The sequence below is a fragment of the Bufo bufo genome, chromosome 6 (assembly GCF_905171765.1).
Source record: "Bufo bufo chromosome 6, aBufBuf1.1, whole genome shotgun sequence".
NCBI classification, from domain to species: domain Eukaryota; kingdom Metazoa; phylum Chordata; class Amphibia; order Anura; family Bufonidae; genus Bufo; species Bufo bufo.
In genome coordinates, this window is record NC_053394.1 from 371,636,874 (window position 1) to 371,663,820 (window position 26,947).

Consider the following 26,947-nt stretch of genomic DNA (forward strand, 5'->3'; position numbering starts at 1 on the left):
TTTGTACACTGCATCACGGGTGTGATGGGTGTGCGATACGGAAGGTGGCGGTATGGAACTACGGAGTGCTTTCACGTGTTTTCTGTCTGTGCCTCCACACTGCAAAAAGTAGTGTCCACTCTACTTTTTTGCAGTACAGACCATCGGATGCGGATCGCGGAACCCATTCAAGTGAATAAGTCCTGCGTCCACATACAGCAGCCCTACAGTCGGACCCGGGCGGCACATGTTCGTGTGCATGAGCCCTTATGATTAAAGAAAGAAGTTTTTTTTGTTTTTAAACTGAGGTACGCTTTAAAGTTGCAAAATAGGCCGGGCTGGTGTGTGCAAAACTGTTGTATTTTTACACCACTCACTCCAGGTTTGAAAAGTGAGGGATGAACGTGGTCGCGGTTAGACTGCCCAGCTGATTTATCAACTGTGACTTTTTCGAAAGCTGTACAAATTGATCCTAGTCCGTAGAAAGCTGGGGAACATCTCAAGCAGACGCATCAGATCAATCCTAACGCCATACTGGATAAACTGCGGCAATGAGAACTCCTGCCAAGCTGACTGTAAACATTCCCTCTTGATAAATCTCCCCCATAGCCTAAGGCATCACGCACAACTGTATCCGTATTTTGGTCCGCAAACCACAGATACACAAAATATGGGTGCCTTCCCTATGCATTCCGCATTTTTATCACTCTCATCAATAGAGATGCCTATTCTAGTCTGCCAGCTGTCCTTAATTTGCCAGGATTATCCCTGATAGTCAGAGAGTGTCCCAGCAAATTTGCGCTGTCCCAGGCTGGAAATGGGCATGGCTAATGAAAACCACGCCCACACATGGGTGTTTCTGGGCTGGTTTGGGTTGTTACCGAAGGCATGGCTTATTGGTTAGGGCCCATTCACATGACCATATGGCCGCCATGCCCGTGTTGCAGACCGCAAAACACGGGCAGAGACTGTGCTGCGGATCCATTGACGTGAGTGGGTCGCGATCTGCAAGATAGCGGTGTGGAGGCACGGATCAGAAGCCCACTCGGGCGCTCTTCTGTGGGCTTTTAGGTCCGACATGTCCTATCTTTTGTCGTATCTTGCAGATTGCGGACCCTTTCAAGTCAAAGGATCTGCACCGCAGCACAGAGTGCACACAGCCGGTACTCGTATTTTGCGGTCTCCAAAACGGGCACGGCGGTTATACGCTCGTGTCAATGAGCCCTACGTATAAATCTAAAAAATGGCCAAACGAATCTGCAAAAAATGTGGATGTGTGCCTAGCTCCATAGGAATGAATAGGTCAATGTGCTAGCCGCAAAAAATACAGATAAGCACATTGAAGAAAAATACGGTCCTGTGCATGAGCCCTAAGGTCTTACATTACACAAGTACACGGGGTTATTTCCACCTCCACTTTTCCCCACAGAACCATGTGGAGAAATCAACCAATCAAATCACAGCTTATATGTTTTAACCAGCTACAGGAAAGTGAAAGGCGCCGTTTGATTGGATGCTATGGACAACAACTCGGGCCTTTGGCCTTCATTCGTTTTCATACAGGAAGGCGCCATTTTCGTGAAATTCCCGTAGGCCTCCTCCGGTGTGTTTACAGGAGGCAGGCTGGCAACGCCGCGCTCCCAATATGAGGCTATAATAAGTAAGTACACCTCGCTTTACGGTCACGGCTTCTAGCTGCGCGGGTGTACCAACATGGCCGCCACAGGCGGAAGTGATGCAGGTGCCGGGAAGGAAGAGGAGAGCGCGCGACGGGGCGTGTACCGCCATCATTCGCCATTCCTGAGGGTGGGAGCTGTAAGAGCGGGGAACCGGACCGGCAGCGGTAAGTGTGTTGGTGTTCATGGGGCTGTGGCCCCGGAGCGGACTGACCGCTGAGCCGGGTCCAGGCTGTCATGGCGGGGGAGTCTATAGGAGACTGTGCTGGAGAGCCATGACTGCAGTTATCCCCCTGATATATCCCGACATCAAGGGTGTGTCTAACCCCCTGACATGTCGGGATGTGATCTCTGAGCACTGGTGAAGATGCTATCCCGACATAACCGCATATCGCCGACTGCTCCCATCATGCAGCCTATGTTATAACCCAGAGCTGCATTCACAATTCTGCTGCTTGTGATAGGAAACCATCAGCAAGCTGGTGCACAGGCACATTCCCTGATCTGAGCTCCTATAATTCAGGGAATGTTCGTATTTCTCCTCGCCCCTTGTGTCAGACATTCCCAGAACTTGCCAATCACAGTCCGACTTGTGGCCTCCACCAATGAGATCTGTGACAGATCAGGCGATTGTTGAAGGGGGCTTCCAGAAAATACCACCGAGGACTATGCCTGTGATGGGGTACCACAGGTCCTTTGCTGTGCCCAGCACCCAGGTGGTCCTGAGCTGGAGACCTGAAGAATCTGGTTCCTGGGCACTACTGTGGTTGCTAGGCAGTTCTCCCCCCCCCCCCTAGCAACCAGGCTGGTAACCTGTCATCAGATCTATCCCTAAGGCCGGATTGGTGACAGCAGTGAAGACCTCCTGGCAGCAGTCACACCATGCCAGTCCATGACATTTGTCTAAAAAATATATATATATTGCACCAAATGTCAGACGGACGCCTTCCTATGTGTAGACACCCCGGGGTTGTGGCTGTGCTGCTTCCAGTGTGTCCATAATTCATCCTCGGGGACCATGCAGCTGTGCCCACAGGGTCTCTGAAATGTACAAAATTGGGGGTCAGTCAGCACATCCCAATACGTCGCCATGGCTGGAGGCACAAAAACAAAAGACAAACAATACAATAGAAAATGTGAAATGCTAATACTGCGTTTATAAATGTGAGATTCTTCGCAAATACATGTTGTACAAAATTATTTGAGCCTGTCAGCCAACGGCGAGGCGATCTCTAGGACAGGAACTGTACCGGCCTCCATTAAATTCAGGGAATGCAGGTTCCACATGCATGCTGAGCCCACACTGTATTATACCTCCTGTGGGGCCCTGTATTTATTGGAGGCCATTTGGCACCAGGGGAGGTAAAATACAGAGTGGGCTCAGCATATATGTGGATCCTGCATTTAATGGAGGCCGGTATGGCACCAGTGGATGTAGTATTTAGTGTTATACATCAGTGTTATAAAGAGATCGCTTTGTCGTTGGCGGACGGGGACAAATAATTTTGTACAAAATGTATTTGCCAAGAATCTCCCATTTTATAACGCAGCATTAGTACATTTTATATTATATTATGTACTTGTTTTGTTGTTTGTGTTTGCAGTGCTGTTGCATTGTTTGACTTTTACTCTCATGACACATGTATGTTATGTAGATCCTCCTGTCCACATTATAAGGTCCATCCTTCCATGGTCCTGGCAGGCAGGGTGAGGGAGGGGCGCTCCCAGTAAAAATGGTGTGACACTTCCTCTTTCAAAGGAAACCCGCTGACATCACTGGAGTCAGCAGAAGCTCCCAGGGGCCGACTCATTGTGTCCAGGACACCCTTTTTGGATGTAGTGGGGTCTGACCCTGGGCTGATCATTCAGGTGGGAACTCTGCAAGGACCCTCACTCCTCCCCACCACCCCAACTGTCAGCAGGGGCACCCTCAGATTAAAGGGGTTGTGTCCGGGTTCAGAGCTGAACCTGGACATATCCCCATTTTCACCCAGGCAGCCCCCTGACTTGAGCATCGGAGCAGTTCATGCTCCAATGCTCTTTTACCCTGGGAAAAGGCATTTTCAAGAATTCCAGTGACGTACCGGGCTCTCCATGGGGCTGCCAGGAAGCCCGGTGACGTCACCGGCACTGATGGGCGAGCTTTAGTGCTGACCTAGCCAGTAAAACGGCTAGGGCAGCGCTTAAGCACGCCCGTTAGAGCCGGTGAAGTCACCCAACACACTGCTGGGCGGAAGCTTCCGTCCGGCAGTGTGTTATTGTAAACAAAAGAGCCCGTTCCCTGCGCGATCTAGCGCAGGACAAAGGAGAGCATCGGAGCATGAGATGCTCCGATGCTAACATCAGGGGGGCTGCCTGGGTGAAAATAAGGGTATGTCCGGGTTCAGCTCTGAACCCAGACAACCCCTTTAAGTATTTTTTTTGAAGTGATGCAGACTATGGAGCAGGCGCTCTGGACGTTCCTAGTTCTGCACTTATTGTTCTTGTGACCGCCATGGCCACATGGGTGAGAGGTATGTGGCTGCTGAGGCCAGGGATCGGATGCTGAGGTGACATGAAAGATGCATGTGATGTCTCCGCTGCAGGAGCAGAGCGGCGGGACATTGTCTAGACCGGAGCCCATAAGGCTGCCATACACATTAGTCTACAGCTCCAGACTCCACATCGGGCAAAGTGAATATTTTTGCATAATCCCTTTGTCCTGCCGGAAGATAAGCCGCAGCCTGAAGTGTCCGGCAGCAGCTTTTTCCGCGCACCCCATAGAATACACAGACACAATTTGACTGAGCCATGTCGAAGTAAAATGTGCCAAATTTACTAAATTGATGCACTATGTGTGATAAATTTGGCGCATTTTGCACTGTGGGGGGAAACGCACGCCAGGACAATGGCGTCAAAGACGCCTCAGATTTTTACGGCACCCTGGGTGGCGTAACACTGTGCAAAATGATAGCTTATAACTAGTTGATTGAAGGTTTGTGTCCATGTGAGTTACAGGCTACAAGAAAGAAAGTGCTGGAACCATCTTTTCATCTTAGATTGCTGGGGGAGGTCTGACCGCTGGGACCCCCAGCATTAATGATAACAGGGGTCCCGTTCCTCCACTCTGATGGGAGTGGCAGGTCATGCATGTGCACTGCCAGTCCATCCTCTATGGGAGCGCCGGACAGCGCTCTACTATCTCTGGCACTGTGGATTGGGGATAGCGTCAAAAACTTGTCCCAGCCCCGTTAACTCTCCTCACACGAGGTCCGGCCGGGTCTGACTACACCGCTAAAGTCGATTTCTTTCTTTAACTATAGGGCGCCCTCTCTAAACATGGCTGAACACGAACCCACTTCAGAGCAACTGGCGCAGATTGCAGCGGAGAACGAGGAGGACGAGCATTCGGTGAACTACAGGCCCCCAGCCCAGAAAACTATCGAGGAGATACAAGCTCTAGACCAGGATGATGAGAGTCTGCGCAAGTACAAGGAGGCTCTGCTGGGCCCCGTTCCCAGCACAGTGGGTAAGTCATGGCACTTAGCAGTTACTGTGTCGGGTGCTCACATCGGCGTCCTCCATCGCTCCCTCATTCTTAAAGGGGTTTTCCCATCACAGACAATGGGGGCATATCACCGAAAACAGAGAGGTGGGACCTGCACCTCTCAGACAATGGGGGCATAGCCTAGCGTTATGACCCCGTTGTCTGTGATGGGAATGCCCCTTTAACGTCCCATGAAATGCTAGACTTTGTATGTGGGACCACGGGCAGGGACTGCTGAATGATCAGTCTGTACAGGGCTTGATGTCTGTTTTTCTCTCCTTTAAGATCCCAACTCTCCAAATGTCGTCGTCACCAAATTGACCTTGGTTTGTGAAGATGCTCCAGGCCCCCTCGAGTTGGATCTAACAGGTAGGCATCTCTGCATTGGATAGTTCAAGTCTTTCCACCTTGAGAACGTATCCCCTAGCCATATGATAGAGGATTGGTATCTGATCCGACACAGCACAGGGGATAAGTAACCGATCTGTGGGGGTCCGACCACCGATCACAAGGAGTGAATGGAGCGGCGGTCAGACATGAACTGTCAGAGATCGATAAGTGCCGTACTCAGATTCTCTTCAGTAGTCCCATAGAGTTGAATGGAGCAACAGCGTACTCTGCCGGCATGACCGCCGATTCATTCACTCTGGCTCCCTTTGGTTGGACCCCCACAGATCGGTTACTTATCCCCTGTGCTGTGGAAAGGGGATATGTTCTTAAGGTGGGACAACTCCTTTAAAAAGCCTGCAGAGGATACAGCATGTGCCTGAATTTTTTTTTTACTGTTCACCCCAGGAGACCTTGAGAAATTTAAGAAAGAATCATTCTCCCTTAAAGAAGGCGTAGAGTACAGAATCAAAATCAGCTTTAAGGTGAGGGCGCTGCGCTGTGTGTACAAGGGCCTGGCCTCCTCAGCTGGAGCTTAGTGTCGCCTATTCTCTATCTGTACAGGTCAACAAGGAGATTGTGTCCGGACTGAAATATCAGCAGCAGACGTACAGGAAAGGTGTAAGATGTAAGTGCTGCTCCTCCATTCTACCGCTCACCCTACGTGACCTAATCCTTATGTCTTAGGGCTCATTCACACGGCCGTTGGATGTTTTGCAGTCTGCAAATTACGGATACCGACCGTGTACGTCTTTTTTTTTTTTTCTTTTTTTTTGCGGCGCCATTGAAGTAAATTGCTCTACATACAGGCTTCAGAAAAAAAAAAAAAAAATTCTGAACGGACACGGGAAAAAAATAAGTTTGTGTGCGTGAGCCCTTAAAGAGCACGTCGGCAGAGTCAACCCTATTAAACCAGGCAGAATGTCTGGTAGGGCGGATCTTGCTGATTAAAAAACCATGCCTTTTGTTAGGTAGATCCGTTGCTTAATTCTGAAGAAAAGTATTTTAATCCATATGGGAATGAGCATTTAAGTGCACTGAGGGTGGGCCCCGGCCACTCTGCACTCCTCCTGCCAGAACCACCCTCTCCTTCTTGATTGACAGACCACGCAAGATGACTGTGCGGGAATCTGGCCCTGTCATTCAAGGAGAGCGATGGACTGGCAGAGAGGAGCAGGATGAGCAAAGGTGCACAGAGTGGCTTGGGTCTGCCCTTGGTGGGCTCTCCGAGTTTTTTTAATTTTTTTTATGACCTCTGGATAGGTCATCAGTATCTGATCAGTGGGGGTGCGCCTCTGCTTTTCACAGCTCAACAAGCACAGCGTCGTTATAGTCATTCACTTCTATGGGGCTGAGCTGTGCCTAGGTCATGTGACCGATAAACGTGCCGAAACTGGCCTAGGAATAACCTTGTGAAGGCCACAGCACTCACAGGAGAGCCGGTGCCTTCTCAAAAAGCTGATCGGCAGGGGTCCCCGGCGTCGGACCCCACCAGTCCGATACTAATGACAGGTCATTAGTTTCAAAATCTAGGAAAACCCCTTTAACTGCTCATTTGCATATGGATTAAAAATGTTTTTCTCACCCAAAAGAAGCAACCGATCTGCATAAGAATGGTCTGTTTTTAATCAGCAGGCTCAGCCCTACAAAATAAATGGCAGGTACCGCCTTTGGGACCCACACTTATTTCCAGAACAGGGGTCCCATAGAGGTGAATGTAGAGACCTGCACCCATGCAAGCCCACCTTTTCATGTATTGTCCACGTAGATGTAGCTGCCATTTCACCAGGTGGGATTGATGGTGGGGGTCAAAGGAACCCCTTCAGAGGATGGGATGGCAGGTCCCAGAAGTAGGGCCCACGTTTATTAGACATCCTGTGGATATACCATACATTTCTATGATTGAAATAACTCTTTAAAGGTATTCTGTCACCTCGTTTTCGGTTATAGAGCTGCGGACATGCACGGCTAGATCGCCGCTAGCATGTCCGCAATATATCTGTCCTATAGGGCTGTGTGGTTTTAATTTCTTTAAAAAAGGATTTTATAGATATGTAAAGGAGTCTTGTATGTGTCCAAGGGGCTGTACGAACCTTCCTGGTGCCCAGCCACGCCCGCCTGTGAAGGAGCCCAGCACCGCCTATGTCCTCCGAATCTCCTCCTTTCATCAGTTAGATTGCCGTAATCTCGTGATGCGCGAGCTCGTGCATGCGCAGTGCCGGTATAGTGTTCTTTCCCTGTGCTGACATCAGCTTCAGGGAAGGAACTGCGCATCGCGAGATTCCGGCAATCTAACTGTGACGAAAGGAGGAGATTCGGAGGACATAGGCGGTGCTGGGCTCCTTCACAGGCGGGAGTGGCTGGGCTCCAGGAAGGTTCGTACAGCCCCTTGAGCACCTTACCAGGGTCATTTACATATCTAAATAAAATCGTTTTTTAAACAAAATAATAGCACACAGCCTTATAGGACAGATATATTGCGGACATGCTAGCGGCGATCTAGCCGTGCATGTCCGCAGCTCTATAGCCCAAAACTTGGTGACAGAATCCTTTTAAAGACGTTTTCTGAGAATGTAAAAAAAATTGGTGTTAACAGCAGGAATTAAGCTAAAATAAAAAGAATCACCTGTTAAAGCTCCCCCATCAGACACCTAGTGACCGCTGCAGCCAATCACTGTCCTCGACATGTCCAGCGCAGGAGGGATTTGAAGGTGTTGTCTGCCTTGCAGTCAGCAACCCCTTGGGTCCTCCTCTGAACATAAAATAAACCCACTCAGTTGTTGGTGGTCCCGCCACGGCTCCATTCCTGCACATTTTCAGTCCCCACAGAATCGGGATGCGGCTTGACCAATCACAGGCCTCAGTTGTCACAGTGACTTGAACACTACGTCACAGCAGTGATATACCGTTCAAGCCACAGACGGGAGAGGTGTTTTTTTTATGTTCAGGAGGACCCCAGGGGTTGTTGGCTTTAGGGCTAGACAACCCCTCTAACATGTTGCTTCCTTTTTATATTCTTGAAAAAACCCTTTTAAGCCTGCCATACACATTAGATAAATGTCACCTGATCCCTGAGGTTTTGTATGTATTTGGGGGGGGATTGCCTGATCCCATTTTCCCCGGGACAATGAGTGCTGATAGCCCTCTCCTTATTGAGCTAACCATACATACCTGTCTGCAGGTAAGTGCTATTCTGTGAACACATTGCTAAGAGGCGAATCCATTGAAGTATATTGCAGGTGATAAGGTGAGTGGTTGGAATCCCTCAGAAATGTGTATTTTGGATTATGTGTGACCCGTCCGCCTCCAGACCCATCCTCTGCAGTGCTGGTACTGCCTAATGATGGATTACAATAGAGCAGGGGTTAATGGCCATCATGACAAGTTATTCCATTCATTGCCTTGTTCAAGATCTCTGCTTGCCTCCAAACACTCACTGTCCAGAGCCGTGTGCTTGTATGAAGGTGACTGTTACCTGTCCTGTTGTGGGGCCGTCTTCACCTGTCAGTAACAGAAGTCTTTTTCTTCTAGTGGACAAGACAAACTACATGGTTGGAAGTTACGGCCCCCGTGCGGAAGAGTATGAGTTTCTCACTCCGGTGGAGGAAGCCCCCAAGGGTATGTTGGCCAGAGCCTGTTACAATATGAAGTCTCTCTTCACTGACGACGATAAGAAAAATCACCTCTCCTGGGAGTGGAACCTGAACATCTGTAAAGATTGGAAGAACTAGGTCTGCCCAGAGATGCCCCCGGCGGGGGTCTAGAACAGCCCTCTGCCCTCCAACTCTCTGAGAGCAGCTGCCGGATTGTGTCCCAGTTCTGTACCATGTGGTGTCTCCCCCCACAAGCTCTACCTTATGCCCCTTAAAAAAAAAAAAAAAATGCCAAGTGGGATTGACGTTTCTGCCTTGTGTGGGCGCTGCCTTGCCCTGTCCTCCCCTTTTATGTATACTGCAGGATGACAGGGAGGCGGGAGCGTGTCGTTATGGTGCCCGGCCTTGTCATTGGCAGCCAGTTTGTGCTGGGAGTTCATTCCGAGGACTTCTCGCCGTCCGCCCTTCTTTATATTCTACCTTATGATCATTGCCTGTGTTATTTCAGTTTTTTTTCTTTTCACGTTGCCGTGTTGCCTTAATGATTTTGCATTTGTTGCAGTAGGGGCATTGCCCGGTGCCCCCTTGGTTTCATGTGTGCCTCGCTTTCAAGTCTGCCTGCCGCATGGGGATCATCCCAGAACCAGATGAATCCCTTGCAAACGCTACTTTTATTCCACGTCTTGCCACAATGAGATGAAGACACTAAGACTGTCTAATCCCGAAGGTTTGTTTCTCGCTCCAGTGCAGGTTTCTATAGGACCAAACGTGCGATACGACACTGTCCAATGTCAGTCCTCCATCCGGGGGCCGGAACACCCACTTTCTAGTAGACGGGCTTGAGTGCGCGATGTGCCAGTCTTACGGAGCTGCTTGTCTGTAGTCGGCCTGCTTCAAGGTCCTAGAGATCTGCCCTACTAACGCTAGTACTGACATATGAATGTGGGGGTTATGCTCAAACGGGCGGCTTTACATCCAGGGGGAAGTTGTGCTTTTCCTTTTCGGATCAATATTTATTGCCTTGGTTTCAAGTCCTTCCTCTCAGATTCAATCTTCCCACCCTGGGGCCTCCTGGGGGGGTATCTGTATCATTGCAGTCGGGAGAAGTCTTGGGGGTGGGGTGGGGATCGTTTCTCACGGACAGAGACAATATGTGGTTTATTTTGTATTTGTTTTGTCTGTAACATTTCACAGAAGCCAGAATCGCATGATCCCGACGTCATCTGCTTCCTTTTTATGATAAATAAAACGATTCCAGTTGGCGACCCAGTGCTCTCCTGTATGTCGTCCATCATACTTTACACTGCTGCTATGGCAAAGTTCTAACCAGAGGGTCATGCTATGCTAAATAAGGCCTCTCTCGCACACCACCAGGTGCTCTGAAGATGTCCGTGTGTCTGATTTAAACAGATACGATTGTGTGGTTGAGGCCTAATTCTGTATCTGTGCGCACACTTCCCCCTAATGACCTATTCCAGCTGTTACCAGCAGGGGGCATTGTAAAGCTACAATTGAAAACGCATCTTCCCACACTTTACGCTTCTACTGTATTGTATTAAGGAAACATTTCACATGATTCTGCCTTATTTTAGTGTCACGGGTGAATGATGAAGTGATCAGGTGCTTTATGATTACAAATGACTCAAGGTTTCCTTAAAGGGGTCCATACGCCTTCAAAAGCTATTCTTCCTAAATGCCGTCTCCTCCGCTGAGCATGCATGTGTTCTTAATGGGGAGAGTGAAATAATTGGTATCTAGCAATGACTTTTATCCTGGGAGAATAAAGGATCAGTCATTTGGAAATCCAGCATGTCTGATCCAGAGCGAGAATGTTGTCGCCCATCCTATCAAAATTGGCAAGTTCAGCTGACTTTGCTTTTTGTGTATGGAGGGGGCCTTAAAGGGGTTGTGCAGGCATTATATATAGATGGCCTATTCCCAGGATAGGTCATCAATATCTGATCAGCAGGCGTCTAGCACCCCTGCCGATCAGCTGTTTGAAGAGAAGACGGTGTTTCATGCGAGTGCTGCTTCATTACACTGCCTGTTGTCTCTGAAGCGCAGTGTAACGACGAGTACTCGCTCCATGTACTTGTCATGACCCTACATTGCTGCTCCGCAGCAGACGACGTGTAGTGTAATGACCTGAATCGGCACTCGCATGGAGCGCCAATAAATCCTAATAAGTGCTCCAAAAAGTAAAATTTAATTTATTTTAATAAATCAAAATATGATCGCATTAAAATCCGAGGAATCCACATGGTTGTAAGAGAGGAAAACTGTTAAACACAACCAAACTAGTAGGGGACTAACTCACATGCGGACCTGGGCAAGTGTATGTAAAAAATGTATGTATTGTAGTGGAATCTGCCGAGACGTACAGATGCCTGAGGTGTATAGTGACCAGGGCTGTGGAGTCGGTAGATAAATGGTCCGACTCCTCAGTTTTTGGTAACTCCGACTCCTCTGTATTTAATATGCAAATGTATTTTATACTATAAAATACATTTGCATATTAAATACAGAGGAGTCGGAGTTACCAAAAACTGAGGAGACGGACCATTTATCTACCGACTCCACATCCCTGATAGCGACCTCACAATAGGCCGCACATAAAGTCCGATATCACAAGGTAGTGGATGTTAGAAAAACCCGTACATCAGACGCCCGATATCTGCATGAAGGTCCCCCACTTACCCAACGGCTTCGTCAGGGGAAAAGTGAATATATATATATAACTGTGCCGCACTGATTATTCCAATTGGAGGTCTGATTGCTTCAGCCAGTAGTAATGGCGCCGCGTGATCAATATCACGCGGGTATCCAAAGTGGCTCCACAATACCAAAAGAGCAAATGGAAACATGTACACTTCGCAAGAGATCAAATAAACGCGTGATCCCCAATCCTACAGGACGAGAGCCACAATACGGCCGATCACATGACCGCAGTTGCGGACATGTGACCACTGATCTCGCGAGAGTGAAGAAAAACATCACAGATCACATGACCATAAAGGTCATGTGACTATGCCTAAACTCTCGCGGGGAAAACTGGAGCCTAAAAAATATAAATAAAAACAAAAGAAAAATCTCCAATTAGAAAACCAAATAGCCGCACCGCTACATACATCATAACTATAAGGACACGAGTAGCTCAACCTTAGATATGTATACGGTATGTCACATTCTACAATATACCCTCAGATGTGTACAAGTTTATATATTAAAAAGATAATATTAAGTCCATGTCCTGAAATTCATAAATTATATCATGAAGAATATTATCTATATAAAGCATTAAAGGGGTTATCCCATCTTAGACAATGGGGGCATATCGCTAGGATATGCCCCCATTGTCTGATAGGTGCGGGTCCCACCTCTGGGACCCGCACCTACAACGAGAACGGAGCCGGGGAGTGTTGTGGCTGGAGGACCCCGGGTTTCCCAGGGTCCGTCCGTCCACCAGGCACAGCTCCCCGCCTCTCCCATTGAAGTGAATGGGAGCGCACCGCGCATGCGCGGCCACCGCTCCCATTCATTTCTATGGGGCCGACGGAAATAGCCGAGCCAGCGCTTGGCTATTTTCGGCGGCTCCATAGAAATGAATGGAGGGTGGCTGCGCAGTGCGCCCTCCTCCACTTTCTCCGCTCCGTTCTCCTTGTAGGTGCGGGTCCCAGCGGTGGGACCCACACCTATCAGACAATGGGGGCATATCCTAGAAATATGCCCCCATTGTCTAAGATGGGATAACCCCTTTAATTGCTCAATAAAGTTCTCAATATAGTGAAAAACAAATGGTAAAATAAGTGCAAAAAGGACATTCTAATAAAGTGCAAACTAAGGCCTCTTTCACACTTGCGTTGTCCGGATCCGGCGTGTAATCCACTTGCCGGAATTACACTCCGGATCCGGAAAAACGCAAGTGTACTGAAAGCATTTGAAGACGGAACCGTCTTCCAAATGCGTTCAGTGTTACTATGGCACCCAGGACGCTATTAAAGTCCTGGTTGCCATAGTAGTAGTGGGGAGCGGGGGAGCAGTATACTTACAGTCCGTGCGGCTCCCCGGGCGCTCCAGAATGACGTCAGAGCGCCCCATGCACATGGATGACGTGTCCATGTGATCACATGATCCATGAGCTTGGGGCGCCCTGACGTCACTCTGGAGCGCCCTGACGTCACTCTGGAGCGCCCGGGGAGCCGCACGGACGGTAAGTATACTGCTCCCCCGCTCCCCGCTACACTTTACCATGGCTGCCAGGACTTTAGCGTCCCGGCAGCCATGGTAACCACTCTGAAAAAGCTAAATGTCGGATGCGGCAATGCGCCGAAACGACGTTTAGCTTAAGGCCGGATCCGGATCAATGCCTTTCAATGGGCATTAATTCCGGATCCGGCCTTGCGGCAAGTGTTCCGGATTTTTGGCCGGAGCAAAAAGCGCAGCATGCTGCGGTATTTTCTCCGGCCAAAAAACGTTCCGTTCCGGAACTGAAGACATCCTGATGCATCCTGAACGGATTTCTCTCCATTCAGAATGCATTAGGATAATCCTGATCAGTATTCTTCCGGCATAGAGTCCCGACGACGGAACTCTATGCCGGAAGAAAAGAACGCAGGTGTGAAAGAGCCCTAAAGTGCTCATGGTGCAAAGTGCAATGACAAAGTGAGATATTACTAAACCTTTCTATCCACACAATCGTGCATTAAGGCCTCTTGCCGAACGTTGTGCCTCCGTTCTAACATATCAGACTTTATGTTACATATATACACCTCAGGTATCTGTACGTCTCGGCAGATTCCACTACAATACATACATTTTTTACATACACTTGCCCAGGTCCGCATGTGAGTTAGTCCCCTACTAGTTTGGTTGTTTTTAACTGTTTTCCTCTCTTACAACCATGTGGATTCCTCGGATTTTAATGCGATCATGGTTTAATTGGATTTAGTAAAAGAAATGTAATTTTACTTTTTGGAGTACTTATTTTGATGTGGGCTATCACACTTGCAATGTAGGTTTAGACCCCCGCCAGTCAGATATTGATGACCTATCCTCAGGATCCTCCTGCATAACCCCTGTAGCGTCCCTGGCGGTACGATATCTTCATTAACTTCCGTAAGTTCGTGCCGCGCTCCGGAAATGAGGATGCGGACAGCACACTGTGTGCTGTCCGCATCCACTCCGCAATATTCAAATTAACTCATGGCGGTTCCGAGTGTGGCTCTGGGTTACCGCTGCTTGCAGTGTAATGTGACTCCGAGCCACACTCAGGATTACCGCTAAGGAGGTTAAAGAGTTGTCCAGAATTAGAAAATTAGCTGCTTTAAAAAAAATGCGCCACACCTGTCCATGGGTTGTCTGGTACAGTATTGTGGCTCCGCTCCATTGGGAGACAGTAGACAACCCCTTTATGCCATGTCCGTGCTGATCTGCTGTATGTGACCACAGGGACAGCAGACATGACGGATTCCCTGTGCTTTTACCTTCACTTCTGATGTACTTCAGTGCGGGGTGTTGTAGAAGAGCGGGGAGGTCCAACCTGCGACCCCCCCCCCCCCAATGTTGCAAAACTACAACTCCCTGCATGCCAGGACAGCCTACAGCGGGGCCGCCGGTTGGGCATCCCTATAGTAGAGCATTGTATATCCTGTATGTATATTTAGCTGGGTAAGGGTCAGGTTTCCTGATGCAGTTTTGGAAGCAGAAATCAGGAGCGGATCATAAAAGGAGAGAACGTATAAAGAACAGATCCGACTTCTCTTTTGAATCCATTCCTGGTTTTTCTGACGGACTCTAATGGTGGTGTGGGCTCAGCAGATCCCCGTCCCGATTGCATCAACCTTCCAGTATTCATATTCACAGTGCGCTTGGGTCAGTGTGCTCCACAGAGGAGTCCATGTACAAGGTCATGACATGGAGTCACCAGCCAGGCTGTGTAGATGATTAATGCCCAGCTCTGCACCATCCCGGCTCAGATGTTCTCATTCATGAAGAGTGACAAATTCAGTGAAATCCAGAAGATGAACACAAAACACCCTTTTCCAGCGCTTCTTCTGAAAAGAATCCAACTTTATTGGAAATAAAATCCAAACGAGATAAAAATAACGTAAAATAAAACGAGATAAAAATAACGTAAAATAAAACGAGATAAAAATAACGTAAATAAAAGCAGGGTATGGTCCAAATAACGTGTTTCGGGACACTGCCCCTTCTTCAGATATAGCCCTATACTTGTACTTGGCCGTCTTCGGTAGTCCCATATGGACCACTGCTCCATTCATCCAAACTGGTTTTCCTTCCTATTAACAGAATACCCCTTTAAGGCCACGCTCGCACCGCCCAGTGCATACTGGGAAAAGGCTCCTAGCATTGACCTCTAAGGGACCATCAATTGCTGAAGTTGTTCTTCTGAATCCTTCCCAGGACGGGCATATGTCAATTAGCGTTTTCCACTGCAAAGATAATTTCCCTAAAAAAAAATAGACGCCCCTTCAAAAGGAATTGATGAAGAAGAGCAGTCCTCGGAACCGATAGTCCATGTCTTGAGATTTCCCATAGGGAAAACATGTGCTAATAAGTAATATCATTATTACATAAAGAGCAGCGTTAAGAAAATCCTCAGGTATGTGACCTGTGACCTGGATTGGGAAGTATGGGATTAGAGACTTGTGTCCGCCCAGGTTATCTAAATCCAGGTCTTTCAAGGTGGGTTGGCGATGACTTTCTAACAGGAATTGGCTAGACCTCAAGCTAATTGGTAGCCTGTAGTTAGCATGGAGACGACTGTATGCCGCCTTTAAATCTTTCCACTGGACACGTACGTGGCTGAAGTGCCTTGAAGTATTCTTGAGAAACTGTAGAGGAGAAACACGAGCGCTGAGCTCTTTAACAGTCTGACATGAGCTCAAGCTTCAGGAGATATTTTAGCACTGGAATTTCACACCCGACTGCAAAGTGTGTTCCTTAGGGATAGGCCACACAAACATCTGTTTATAGGTCACAAATCTGTACGTACAACCTGCCCGCCTTTCACGTGCGCCTATTATCCAGTTAAAGGGGTTATCCTATAATGTAAAGGATGAAAATCAGACAAAGCTAGAACCAGCCCTGGACCTCGCATGGATCCAGAAATCTCCTTATTCATTGCTTTGCTAAATTTATATCAAGCTGGCAGCTCAAGGGGTGTGTCCTCTCTGCTGCAGCTCAGGGGGGTGTCCTCTCTGCTGCTGCTTAGGGGACGTGTCCTCTCTGCTGCAGCTCAGGGGGTGTGTCCTCTCTGCTGCAGCTCAGGGGGGTGTCCTCTCTGCTGCAGCTCAGGGGGGTGTCCTCTCTGCTGCAGCTCAGGGGGTGTCCTCTCTGCTGCAGCTCTCTCCCTATCAAAACTTAGGAAGCAGTTGAACGATGGAACTGAGCATGTGTGTCCACCAGTGAGGCGGACAGAGAAATAAGAAAAAGAACAAACAGCAGGTGGCGCTATACAGCTACATTTTATAGAAATGTTTAATTACAAAAGGGGCTGGTTTGAAAACTGTGGAATATTTTACATAGGACAACGCCTTTAAAGCGAGTGTGTGCCTCCGACGAGCCTGATCGCTGGCTATAGATATTCAATACGTTACATTTGTACAGGGTGTAATGGGTCAGACACTGAAATGCATACTTCCCATTTCGTAAGGAGACATGCCAAGTCAGATTTCAAATGACTTGTGACACGCTCCATCAGGCTCTGTATGGACGGAGAAATCTGGAGATGGTGTTTTTTTTAGCTAATTGACTACTACAATATACACTGGTCTCTTGTAACCGCTATGAGTATGGTTCAGCTATGGTGACATCTCCGGTGAACGTTTCCAGATGGAGTTCACCGGATCCAGCATTGCTAGAATCTCGAGTTCACCGACAGATACTCATTGACTGTAATGAGGTCCGGCAGTAATCTGGCCGCCTTCTGGCATAAATGCCAGGTTTCGGCTGGACAAATACCGTTTTGTATGACCGTCCGTTAGCCGACATTTATGCCAGATCAGGCGGCTGGATGATCTCTATCGGAGATGTGAACACATCCTAAGGGTAGGGGCACCTCTCCGTTTAACATCAGCCTACCATAGTTAACTGGGTCCGGCCTAACCAGATACTGCCTTTCAGCATCGGACCCCACTGACTGGTGGGGATTCAGCCACTTTCCGGCATAAGTGGCAATTTTGGAATCCTATTATAGTTAATGAGGTCCCACGGTGAATGGTGGTATCCGATAAACTCCAAAACAGCCTGCCAGATCAGTTGAGCGGAGGTGTGAACCGTCCCTCACCATTATTTCCCTTTTTTTGGTAAATGACTTCTCCTCTCTATAAAATGGGATGGCCCCATATGCCAATCCCCCAATTCATCTGCACCCATCTACAGTGTACACCTTCGAGGGTGCCCTGATGAATAACCAGCAGGATACTTGGGTCCCTTTAAGACGTGCGCCAGGTTTCCTATGGCACTCTCTCCTGTTAGGAAGCCATTCAGATGATTGCTGGATTTGGAGCCGGCTCAGACCTCTACAACGGTCTATTGTTTGGCCTGCACAAAGGAAAACATGTTCCAAGAACAAAGGCGGTCTGTCTGCTGGGCAATGTGTAGATTGCTAAATCTGGAGATGATATTGCCGTCAGTCATCATTCTGGCTCCTGATGTCAAAGAATTCCGCTTTAAAGGGAATGTGTCATCAGAAAACGGGCTACTGCTTAAAAATATATTTAACATAAAAACATGACTTCAAGAATTTTTGGTGTTATTTTTCATTTTCCATGTCAATATCTACATAAAAAAATAAAATAAAAAAATCCTGCAGTTTTTGCACTGGCCATAGGCTTTACAGGCTGTACAGATCTCCTTACTGCAGTCTTGATTACAATGATAGATCACCTATGCATGCATTACACATTATCCACCTTTCACAATAGGCAATGTCACAGCTTATCTACTCCCCCTCCCCGCACAATGATCTCTGCACAGGTCACAGAGCATGCCCACAACACTATCCCATAAATGTCAATGAATGATTTTCTGATTTATACCCAGGTGCCTGCTGTAAAGCAACCAGGCAAGATGGCAGCCACCATAATCTTGTGACGAGGATTGGATATTTTTTATTCTATCAGAAAGTCAAAGCATATTAGAAAAAAAGAAGGCTTCTGTATCAATTATAATCTGTGTAAGCGCTCTTGCCCTGGGATTATGTGTTAGAGATTAGCCCTCATTATATACACAATGTTTCACCAAAATATGGATTTTTCTTCCAGTAAGGAATGGATGGTTTTCTATATAAGAGGCTCTAGAGCAGGGATCAGCAACTTTCAGCACTCCAGCTGTGGTGAAACTACAACTCCCAGCATGCAAACTTACTTGGCTGTTCTTGTGACTCCCACAGAAGTGAAAGGAGGATTCTGGGAGTTGTAGTTTCAGAAGAGCTGCAGTTCCGGAGGTTACTGATCCCTGCTCTGGAGACATTTCCTAGAACAGTGACTGCTGGTGACAACATATATTATCGGGTGGTAAGTGTGAACCAGGGCTTATTTCGCCATTTTCCTTTCCTACTGATTTTAACCCTGTAATGTTTGTACCATACAATAATCAATATGTCAGCTCCAAGTCAAGCGTCTCAGCCACAGACTCATCATTTATGCAAAGGAATAGCTCTGTGGTTTGTGGGCTAAGATGTTGGAGAAGATTAATGAAGGTGAAGGTTTGCGGCTGCACATACAGGTGAAACTCGAAACATTAGAATATCGTGCAAAGTTCATTTATCTCAGTAATGCAACTTAAAAGGTGAAACTAACACATGAGACTCGTTACATGCAAAGAGAGATATTTTAGGCCCTTGTTTGTTATAATTTGGATGATTATGGCTTACAGCTTATGAAACCCCAAAGTCACCATTTTAAGGTCCCCTTTGCTCAGAGGATATGGATTAATTAGCTGACTAGAGGGTGACACTTTGAGCCTAGAATATTGAACCTTTTCACAAAATTCTAACTTTAAGCTGCATTAATAATATTCCTTTTCATTTGCATTACTGAAATAAATGGACTTTTGCACGATATTCTAATTTTTCAAGTTTCACCTGTATATCATATATGTTAGGCTACTTTCACACCTGCGTTCGGGTGTCCGCTCGTGAGCTCCGTTTGAAGGGGCTCACAAGCGGCTCCGAACGCAGCCGTCCAGCCCTAATGCATTCTGAGTGGACGCGGATCCGCTGAGAATGCATCAGTCTGGCGGCGTTCAGCCTCCGCTCCGCGAGCGGACACCCGAACGCTGCTTGCAGCGTTCGGGTGTCCGCCTGGCCGTGCGGAGGCAAGCGGATCCGTCCAGACTTACAATGTAAGTCAATGGGGACGGATCCGTTTGAAGATGACACCATATGGCTCAATCTTCAAACGGATCCGCCCCCATTGACTTTCATTGTAAAGTCTGAACGGATCCGTTCAGGCTTCTTTCACACTTAGAATTTTTTCTAAGTTATAATGCAGACGGATCCTTTCTGAACGGATCCAAACGTCTGCATTATAGGAGCGGATCCGTCTGATGAAACATCAGACGGACCCGCTCCGAACGCTAGTGTGAAAGTAGCCTAAGATGACTGAAGTGCTTACATGTAATTGCCTCCATCCTCTGGCCTGCCTTGCTTTATTACCCTCCATTAGCCAGATAAGCCAACTATTATCAGTAACTCCCCTGTTTAATGGGTGTCCTGGGTAGTCTGAAATCCTGCTGTCTCATCAGTGGCTCAGGCACCCATTGGGCTGCTCCTTCATGCTTTACACTGAAGCTCTGCTTGTTCAAATTGGCTTTAACCACCTCCCGTCCGCCCATAGGATATAAACGTCCGGGAGGTGGTTCTCTATTTCTGAATGGACGTTCCTGAATGTCCGTTCAGAAACTGCAGCTGCACGCTAATCGTGCAGCTGCTGATCGGGTTGCCCGCTGTCAGTGACAGCAGGGCAACCCAGAGAGAAGGCAGGGACAGTGCCCAGGTGTCCCTGCCTTCTGGATCGCTGCATACACAGCGCTCACCGAGCGCTGTGTATGCAGAGCAGGAAGCACTATGCACTTCCTGTTCCGGCCCGGCAGTCACGTGACCGCCGGGACCGGAGAGTGCAGGAGCTGTGTGAGGTCATCCACAGACCTCAATCAGCCCTGCACTGAGGCTGTACAGCGTTGTTTTCTGCTGTACAGCCTCTCTGGGGGGTGTATTTCTTCTGTAACTGGGGCTACTATGTCAGCCCCAGTTACAGGAGAAATCAACAGTGAAAAGTGAAGCAAATGTCCCCCAGAGGTCTTGTATGACCTTATGGGGGACGAAAAGTGTAAAATAAAAAAAATAAAAATAAAGGGTTGAAAAAATAAAATAAAAAAAAGGTTTCACATGTAAAAAAGAAAATTCCCCAAGTAAGGAATAAAAAAAAATGTTAAAAATAGAAAAAATAAAATAGACATATTTGGTATTGCCGCGTCCGTAAAAACCAGCTCTATAAAAATATCACATGACCTAACTCTTCGGTGAACACCGTAAAAAAAAAAAAAAAAACTGTGTCAAAACAAGCAATTTTTGTCACCTTACATCACAAAAACTGCAACATCAAGTGATCAAAAACGCGTATGTCCCACAAAATGGTACCAATAAAACCGTCACCTCATCCCGCAAAAAATTAGCCCCTACATAAGAAAATCTCTCAAAAAAAACTATAGCTCTCAGAACATGGACACATTAAAACATAATTTTTTTGTTTCAAAAATGCTATTATTGTGTAAAACTTTAATAAATAAGAAAAAGTATACATATTAGGTATCGCCACGTCCGTAACAATCTGCTCTATAAAAATGTCACTTGACTGAACCCCTCAGGTGAACGCTGTAAAAATAAATAAATAGAAGCTGTGCCAAAACAACCAATTTTTTGGTCACCTTGCCCCATAAAGTGTTATAATGAATGATCAAAAAATCATATGTACCCAAAAATAGTAGCAATTAAACTGGCACCTTATCCCCTAGTTTCCAAAATGTGATCACTTCTTGGGAGTTTCTACTGTAAGGGTGCATCAGGGGGCTTCAAATGGGACATGGCATCTAAAAACCATGTGGAGTTCCTTTTCTTCTGTGCCCTGCCGTGTGCCCATACAGCAGTTTATGACCACATGTGGGGTGTTTCTGTAAACCGCAGAATCTGGGTAATAAATATTGAGTTTTGTTTGGCTGTTAATCGAAATGTTAAAGAAAAAACGAAGTTTGTAAAATCGGTTTTAAGTAACTTGAGGGGTGTAGTTTCTACAATGGGGTCATTTATGGGGGTATCCACTATGTAGGCCCCACAAAGTGACTTCAGACCTGAACTGGTCCTTAAAAAGTGGGTTTTTGCAATTTTCTTAAAAATTTGAAGAATTGCTTCTAAACTTCTAAGCCTTCTAACGTCCTAAAAAAATAAAATGACATTTCCAAAATGATGCCAACATAAAGTAGACATATGGGGAATGTTAAGTAATAAATATTTTATGAGGTATCACTTTCTGTTTTAAAAGCAGAGAAATTGAAATTTAGAAAATTGCGAATTTTTCTAAATTTTTGGTAAATTTGGGATTTTTTCATAAATAAAGGTGAAATATTTTGACTCAAATTTATGACTATCATGAAGTACAATGTGTCACGAGAAAACAATCTCTGAATGACTTGGATAAGTAAAAGCGTTCTAAAGTTATTACCACATAAAGTGAGATATGTCAGTTTTGCCAAATTAAGCCTGGTCAGGAAGGGGGCAAATGGCCCAGATGGCAAGTGGTTAACCACTCTAATGGATGAGGCTCCTAAATAGGGGTCTCACTCCTATAAACTCAGAATTCCCTAATTTTCTGATGCTTACCATCCCAATGTATGATACAGCCACCCAGCCGAAATAACCAGGATTGGTGATGACTCTGATCCAGGTCATTTAACACCTCAGATGCCACGGTCAGTACCTCTGATCAAAGACCTTGCAGTGAAATTGTGGGGTACCGATCAGTTGCTTTGGCAGACTGGTGGCTTGTGTAAGGACAAGGCTACATACTTTATAACCCAGTCCACATTTCAGTGTGCTACTGGCAGAGGGATGCATCAGACCTTACTCTTAGGCTTAAAGGGTTATTCCCATCTTGGACATCCCTAAGATATGCCCCCAATATCTGATAGGTGCTGGTTCCACCTCTTGGACCCGCACCTATACTTAGAACAGAGCCTGCAAAGTGCCGGAGGGCACACTGGGCATGCGTGGCCACCCTCCATTCATTTGTATGGAAGTGCCAAGAAATAACGGAGTGGTGCACTCGGCTATTTTTAGAAGTCTCATTGAAATGAATGGGAAGGGCACTGCGCAAGCGCGGACACCGTTCCATTTACTTCTGTTGGGCTTACGGCGCTCCCACAAGATTAAATGGAGGACAGCCGCGCGGTGTGCCCAGCTGCCCTTTGCGGCTTTGTTCTAAGTATAGGTGTGGGACCCGCACTTATCAGACATTGGGGGCATATCCTAGCGTTAGGCCCTCAATGTCTATGATGGGAATACCTCTTTAATTCCATTTTTTTTAACTTTTTAAAATACCGACTGTACCATGTAATATCAATGACACTGGTTGTGTGGCTTCTCGGTGAGATGTTCTATTCGATTCCCCGATGGTGTTCTGCAGCGTATGACCCGAAGATGCTATTCTTGTACCAAGATGATATTTGCAGAAGGCATGACCACTATTCCACTGAACCTCTCCAAAGACATCCTTCAAGTTATGCTGACGGCACACAGTGACTGCAGAACAGATTATGCTGCCAAGATGATAGGCAAGTTGTGCCGCATGGCATTTATGGGCAAGAAGGTAGCTGGTAAGGTGCTTTTACCACCAATTGGCACACTTCAGCTATGCAGTTTTTACATGTATTTTACTTGTAAAGTGGTAGGCAATTAAGAGTGCCGTATTTGTGTGAGGGGAGGCGGGGCGTTCACTATTTAAACCTGGCCCTACTCCCCCCACTTGTCGGTTCGAACGATTTCGAATCGGCTTGTGGGTTGGTGCCAGAGAAGGGCATGCGTCACTGGAGGATCGGGGGATCGGCTGCGTCGAGCTCGTCGCTACGGTGATTAGGTAGGCAGGGTGGCTTGCACACCCGTCTCGCTATGTATAACATGTGGGGCTGCCGAGCGTGCCGCCGGTCCCCAGCTGCGCTGGAGACTGCCCGCACTCCCGATCGCTTCCGGCACCCCGAGACAGGCACCCCGATCCGCTCCAGGCCCTGCGCTAAGCACCCCCGCTCCCACATGCAGCGTCCCCCAGGCAGGCACCCCTCACCTGTGGCTCAGCAGCGACGGGTCACGACGTCCGCTCGCATACCCTGAGCATCGGTCACGCCGGCCGTCGGCTCCACGACGCAGCGTTATATATCACTCACTCCCGTATCAGAACGTTCCGCCGTAGAGGAAAACGCCGTCCGCTCACACAGGGGTCTATTCATTAGCTGCAATCAGTAAGCGGAGGTCCAGCTGCAGGATCAGGGGACGGAAGCCGAAACCTATAGGCGATTAATACGCCGCGGCTTTCCCTGTACAAATAGTCGATAGCGGTGGGCACGGGATGCAATGTTCCACATGGCGGAGCGCAAATCCCTCGCAGCCGATCCTGATGCACGTTCTCCTGGTAATTACAATTAGCGAGGCTGTGAAGGTGGACATGCTTATTCATGTCTAGGAATCCGCTGCAGAATAAACTCGTCTTCTTTACTGCGCCAAACTCAGGCAAGACGAGATGAGCAGATACTCAGACATGTGCACTGTATAACAAGTTATGATTTCAATGGTTAATTCTAACCTAGAAGGGAATCACTGGCTTGCTGCGCTCCAGCAGGTCCTGGCTTGAGAGAGGGCGGGGGATGGTCGACACCTACAGGCCCATACTGGTACTGCAGTCTTGGTGCAGGGCTCCTCTGCTCAGGCACAGTGGCTAGGTACTAAGGCAGGAGTAAAAAAAAAAAAAATATATATATTTAAAAAAATTTGGAATATGTTCAAGGATCAAATATAAAGAGGGCTTCAAGGAGGGGGGCTGGCCACGTCACTTTGCGCACGCAGCCGGGCCGCCCATAGGCCCATACGGTCAGTCAGGGGGTTGGTTCGGGCGCAGTCACAATAATCCGGTGGTTAGCTAGGGAGCGGTGGCATGAGTGAAGTGTCGCCCAGCTGGCGTGCGCTCACCCACACGTCTGTCCTTGGTTATTCAGGTTCACAGGTGGTGGGCTAACTTACGATACTGTGGGGTTCGTGGCTGTCATGGCCGCCAGGTGAGTCAGGGGTGGTGCATGCGGGGGCCAACCCCCTCTTTTCTCCTGCATAGGCTTGGGGGACAGGGGATGGTGGTCTATTATGTCCAGGCCTCTGGCGCATCTCTTACAGGGTGGCGCCTACAGTCGTGGCCTTTGGTGGGGGGGAAAAGAAAAAAAAGAAAAAATTATAATAATGGTATAGATAGGAATGTTGCTTTGCCAGGTCTGTCACGACTACAGACTCCTTATAAAGCCCTGCCACGACTGCAGGCATCAGTCTGTCACGACTACAGACCCGCTCTAAAGCCCTGCCACGACTGCAGGCAACAGTCTGTCACGACTACAGACCCGTTATAAAGCCCTGCCACGACTGCAGGCATCAGTCTGTCACGACTACAGACTCGTTATAAAGTCCTGCCACGACTGCAGGCATCAGTCTGTCACGACTACAGACTCGTTATAAAGTCCTGCCACGACTGCAGGCATCAGTCTGTCACGACTACAGACCCGTTATAAAGCCCTGCCACGACTGCAGGCATCAGTCTGTCACGACTACAGACTCGTTATAAAGTCCTGCCACGACTGCAGGCATCAGTCTGTCACGACTACAGACCCGCTCTAAAGCCCTGCCACGACTGCAGGCACAAATCCGTTACGACTGCAGACTCATTATTAAGACCGGCCACGACTGCAGGCATTAGTCTCATGTCAACAGACTCATGAGGTAATACTACCACGTCTACAGGCGATGGTCCGTTACCGCTACTCTCGATGTAGGGTCCCCTCACGACTATAGGGGCTAGTCGGTCACATCCACAGACTCGGTCGCACTCCCGTTAACTACAGGCACTGGGTGGGCATCTACGGGTAGTTGCGTCACGACTACGCACGTGGGTCAGCCACGGCCTGGGAGGTCAGCCTTCACGGTCACAGGTAGGTCCAGTTAGGCTTCAGTCTCCCAGCGGGTTCCAGTCACAATAACCAGCCCCTAGGTGAGGGGGGGCACTCCCGCACCGGCGCACAATGCCAGGGAGCTGTGCGGCTCCTCACGCGGCACACGGTTCAAACCAGCGGGGGCCGGGGCCCACGGTAAAGGAAGGGCTCCCTCTGATCCGGTGCACATTGCCAGGGAGTGGCGCTGCTCCCCACGCGGTACGAGTGTCCAGCCGGCGGTGGGTCGGCCCTCCCGCACTGGTGCATTCTGCCAGGGAGCAGCGTGAGCTCCCCACGCGGCTGGGGGGTAAGACTCCTCATCTTCAATAAAGTCTGGCACGGGCCGCCGTGCCGTTAGGTAGGCAGGGATCAGGGGAAGGAGTACTAGGCTCGGTCAGGGGGAGCAGATCATAGGCGGTGGCTGGCTTCCTGCTGCCGGCCGTACATTAGGTTCCAAGGGGGTTATTTAGGCACAAGATGTTAGTTAGTCCGTGCAGGTGATCTGCGTTATACCATGCTCTTCATGCTCGTACTCAGAGCTGTGCCCATACGGGAGCTGCTTAAGTGGTTGATAGTGAAAAAAAAAAAAAAAAAAAGTATGTGTATATATATATATATATATATATATATATATAAAAAGAAAAATAATATATACATTTTTGAGTCTCTCACGCATGGCTTCTCCGTGTGAGTTTTACACATATGACTCCGCCATTAGTCTCTCACACATGGCTTCTCCGTTTTAGGTTTACACATATGACTCCACCATTAGTCTCTCACGCATGGCTGCTCCGTTTTAGGTTTACACATATGATTCCGCCATTAGTCTCTCACGCATGGCTGCTCCGTTTTAGGTTTACACATATGACTCCGCCATTAGAGTCTCTCACGCATGGCTTCTCCGTTTTAGGTTACACATTTGACTCCGCCATCTGAGTCTCTCATGCATGACTTCTCCGTTTAGGTTCACACATATGTCTCCGCCATTAGAGTCTCACGCATGGCTGCTCCGTTTTAGGTTACACATATGACTCCGCCATTAGAGTCTCTCACGCATGGCTTCTCCGTTTAGGTTCACACATATGTCTCCGCCATTAGAGTCTCTCACGCATGGCTTCTCCGTTTTAGGTTTACACATATGACTCCGCCATTAGTCTCTCACGCATGGCTGCTCCGTTTTAGGTTTACACATATGACTCCGCCATTAGAGTCTCTCACGCATGGCTTCTCCGTTTTAGGTTACACATTTGACTCCGCCATCTGAGTCTCTCATGCATGACTTCTCCGTTTAGGTTCACACATATGTCTCCGCCATTAGAGTCTCACGCATGGCTGCTCCGTTTTAGGTTACACATATGACTCCGCCATTAGAGTCTCTCACGCATGGCTTCTCCGTTTAGGTTCACACATATGTCTCCGCCATTAGAGTCTCTCACACATGGCTTCCCCGTTTTAGGTTACACACATGACTCCGCCATTAGAGTCTCTCACGCATGGCTTCTCCGTTTTAGGTTTACACATAGTACTCC

General features: G+C 48.0%; 1 protein-coding gene across 1 annotated transcript; it reads left to right on the plus strand.

Annotated features, from left to right (window-relative positions):
• The first annotated feature begins 1,686 nt into the window (after window positions 1–1,686).
• Window positions 1,687–10,433, plus strand: ARHGDIA (Rho GDP dissociation inhibitor alpha). Its single transcript, XM_040436377.1, has 6 exons — window positions 1,687–1,822; window positions 4,958–5,163; window positions 5,467–5,550; window positions 5,977–6,053; window positions 6,133–6,196; window positions 9,100–10,433. The coding sequence occupies exons 2-6, from the start codon at window positions 4,974–4,976 to the stop codon at window positions 9,297–9,299; spliced, it is 615 nt and encodes a 204-aa protein (XP_040292311.1). The 5' UTR covers window positions 1,687–1,822; window positions 4,958–4,973; the 3' UTR covers window positions 9,300–10,433.
• The last annotated feature ends 16,514 nt before the right edge of the window (window positions 10,434–26,947 follow it).

Bases quoted from the DNA above. Each gene is read 5' to 3' on its own strand.
- ARHGDIA (XM_040436377.1), top strand. From the start codon at position 4,974: ATGGCTGAACACGAACCCACTTCAGAGCAACTGGCGCAGATTGCAGCG. The intron at 5,164-5,466 runs GTAAGTCATGGC...CTCTCCTTTAAG, and splicing joins CCCCGTTCCCAGCACAGTGG to ATCCCAACTCTCCAAATGTC. The intron at 6,197-9,099 runs GTAAGTGCTGCT...TTTTTCTTCTAG, and splicing joins GTACAGGAAAGGTGTAAGAT to TGGACAAGACAAACTACATG.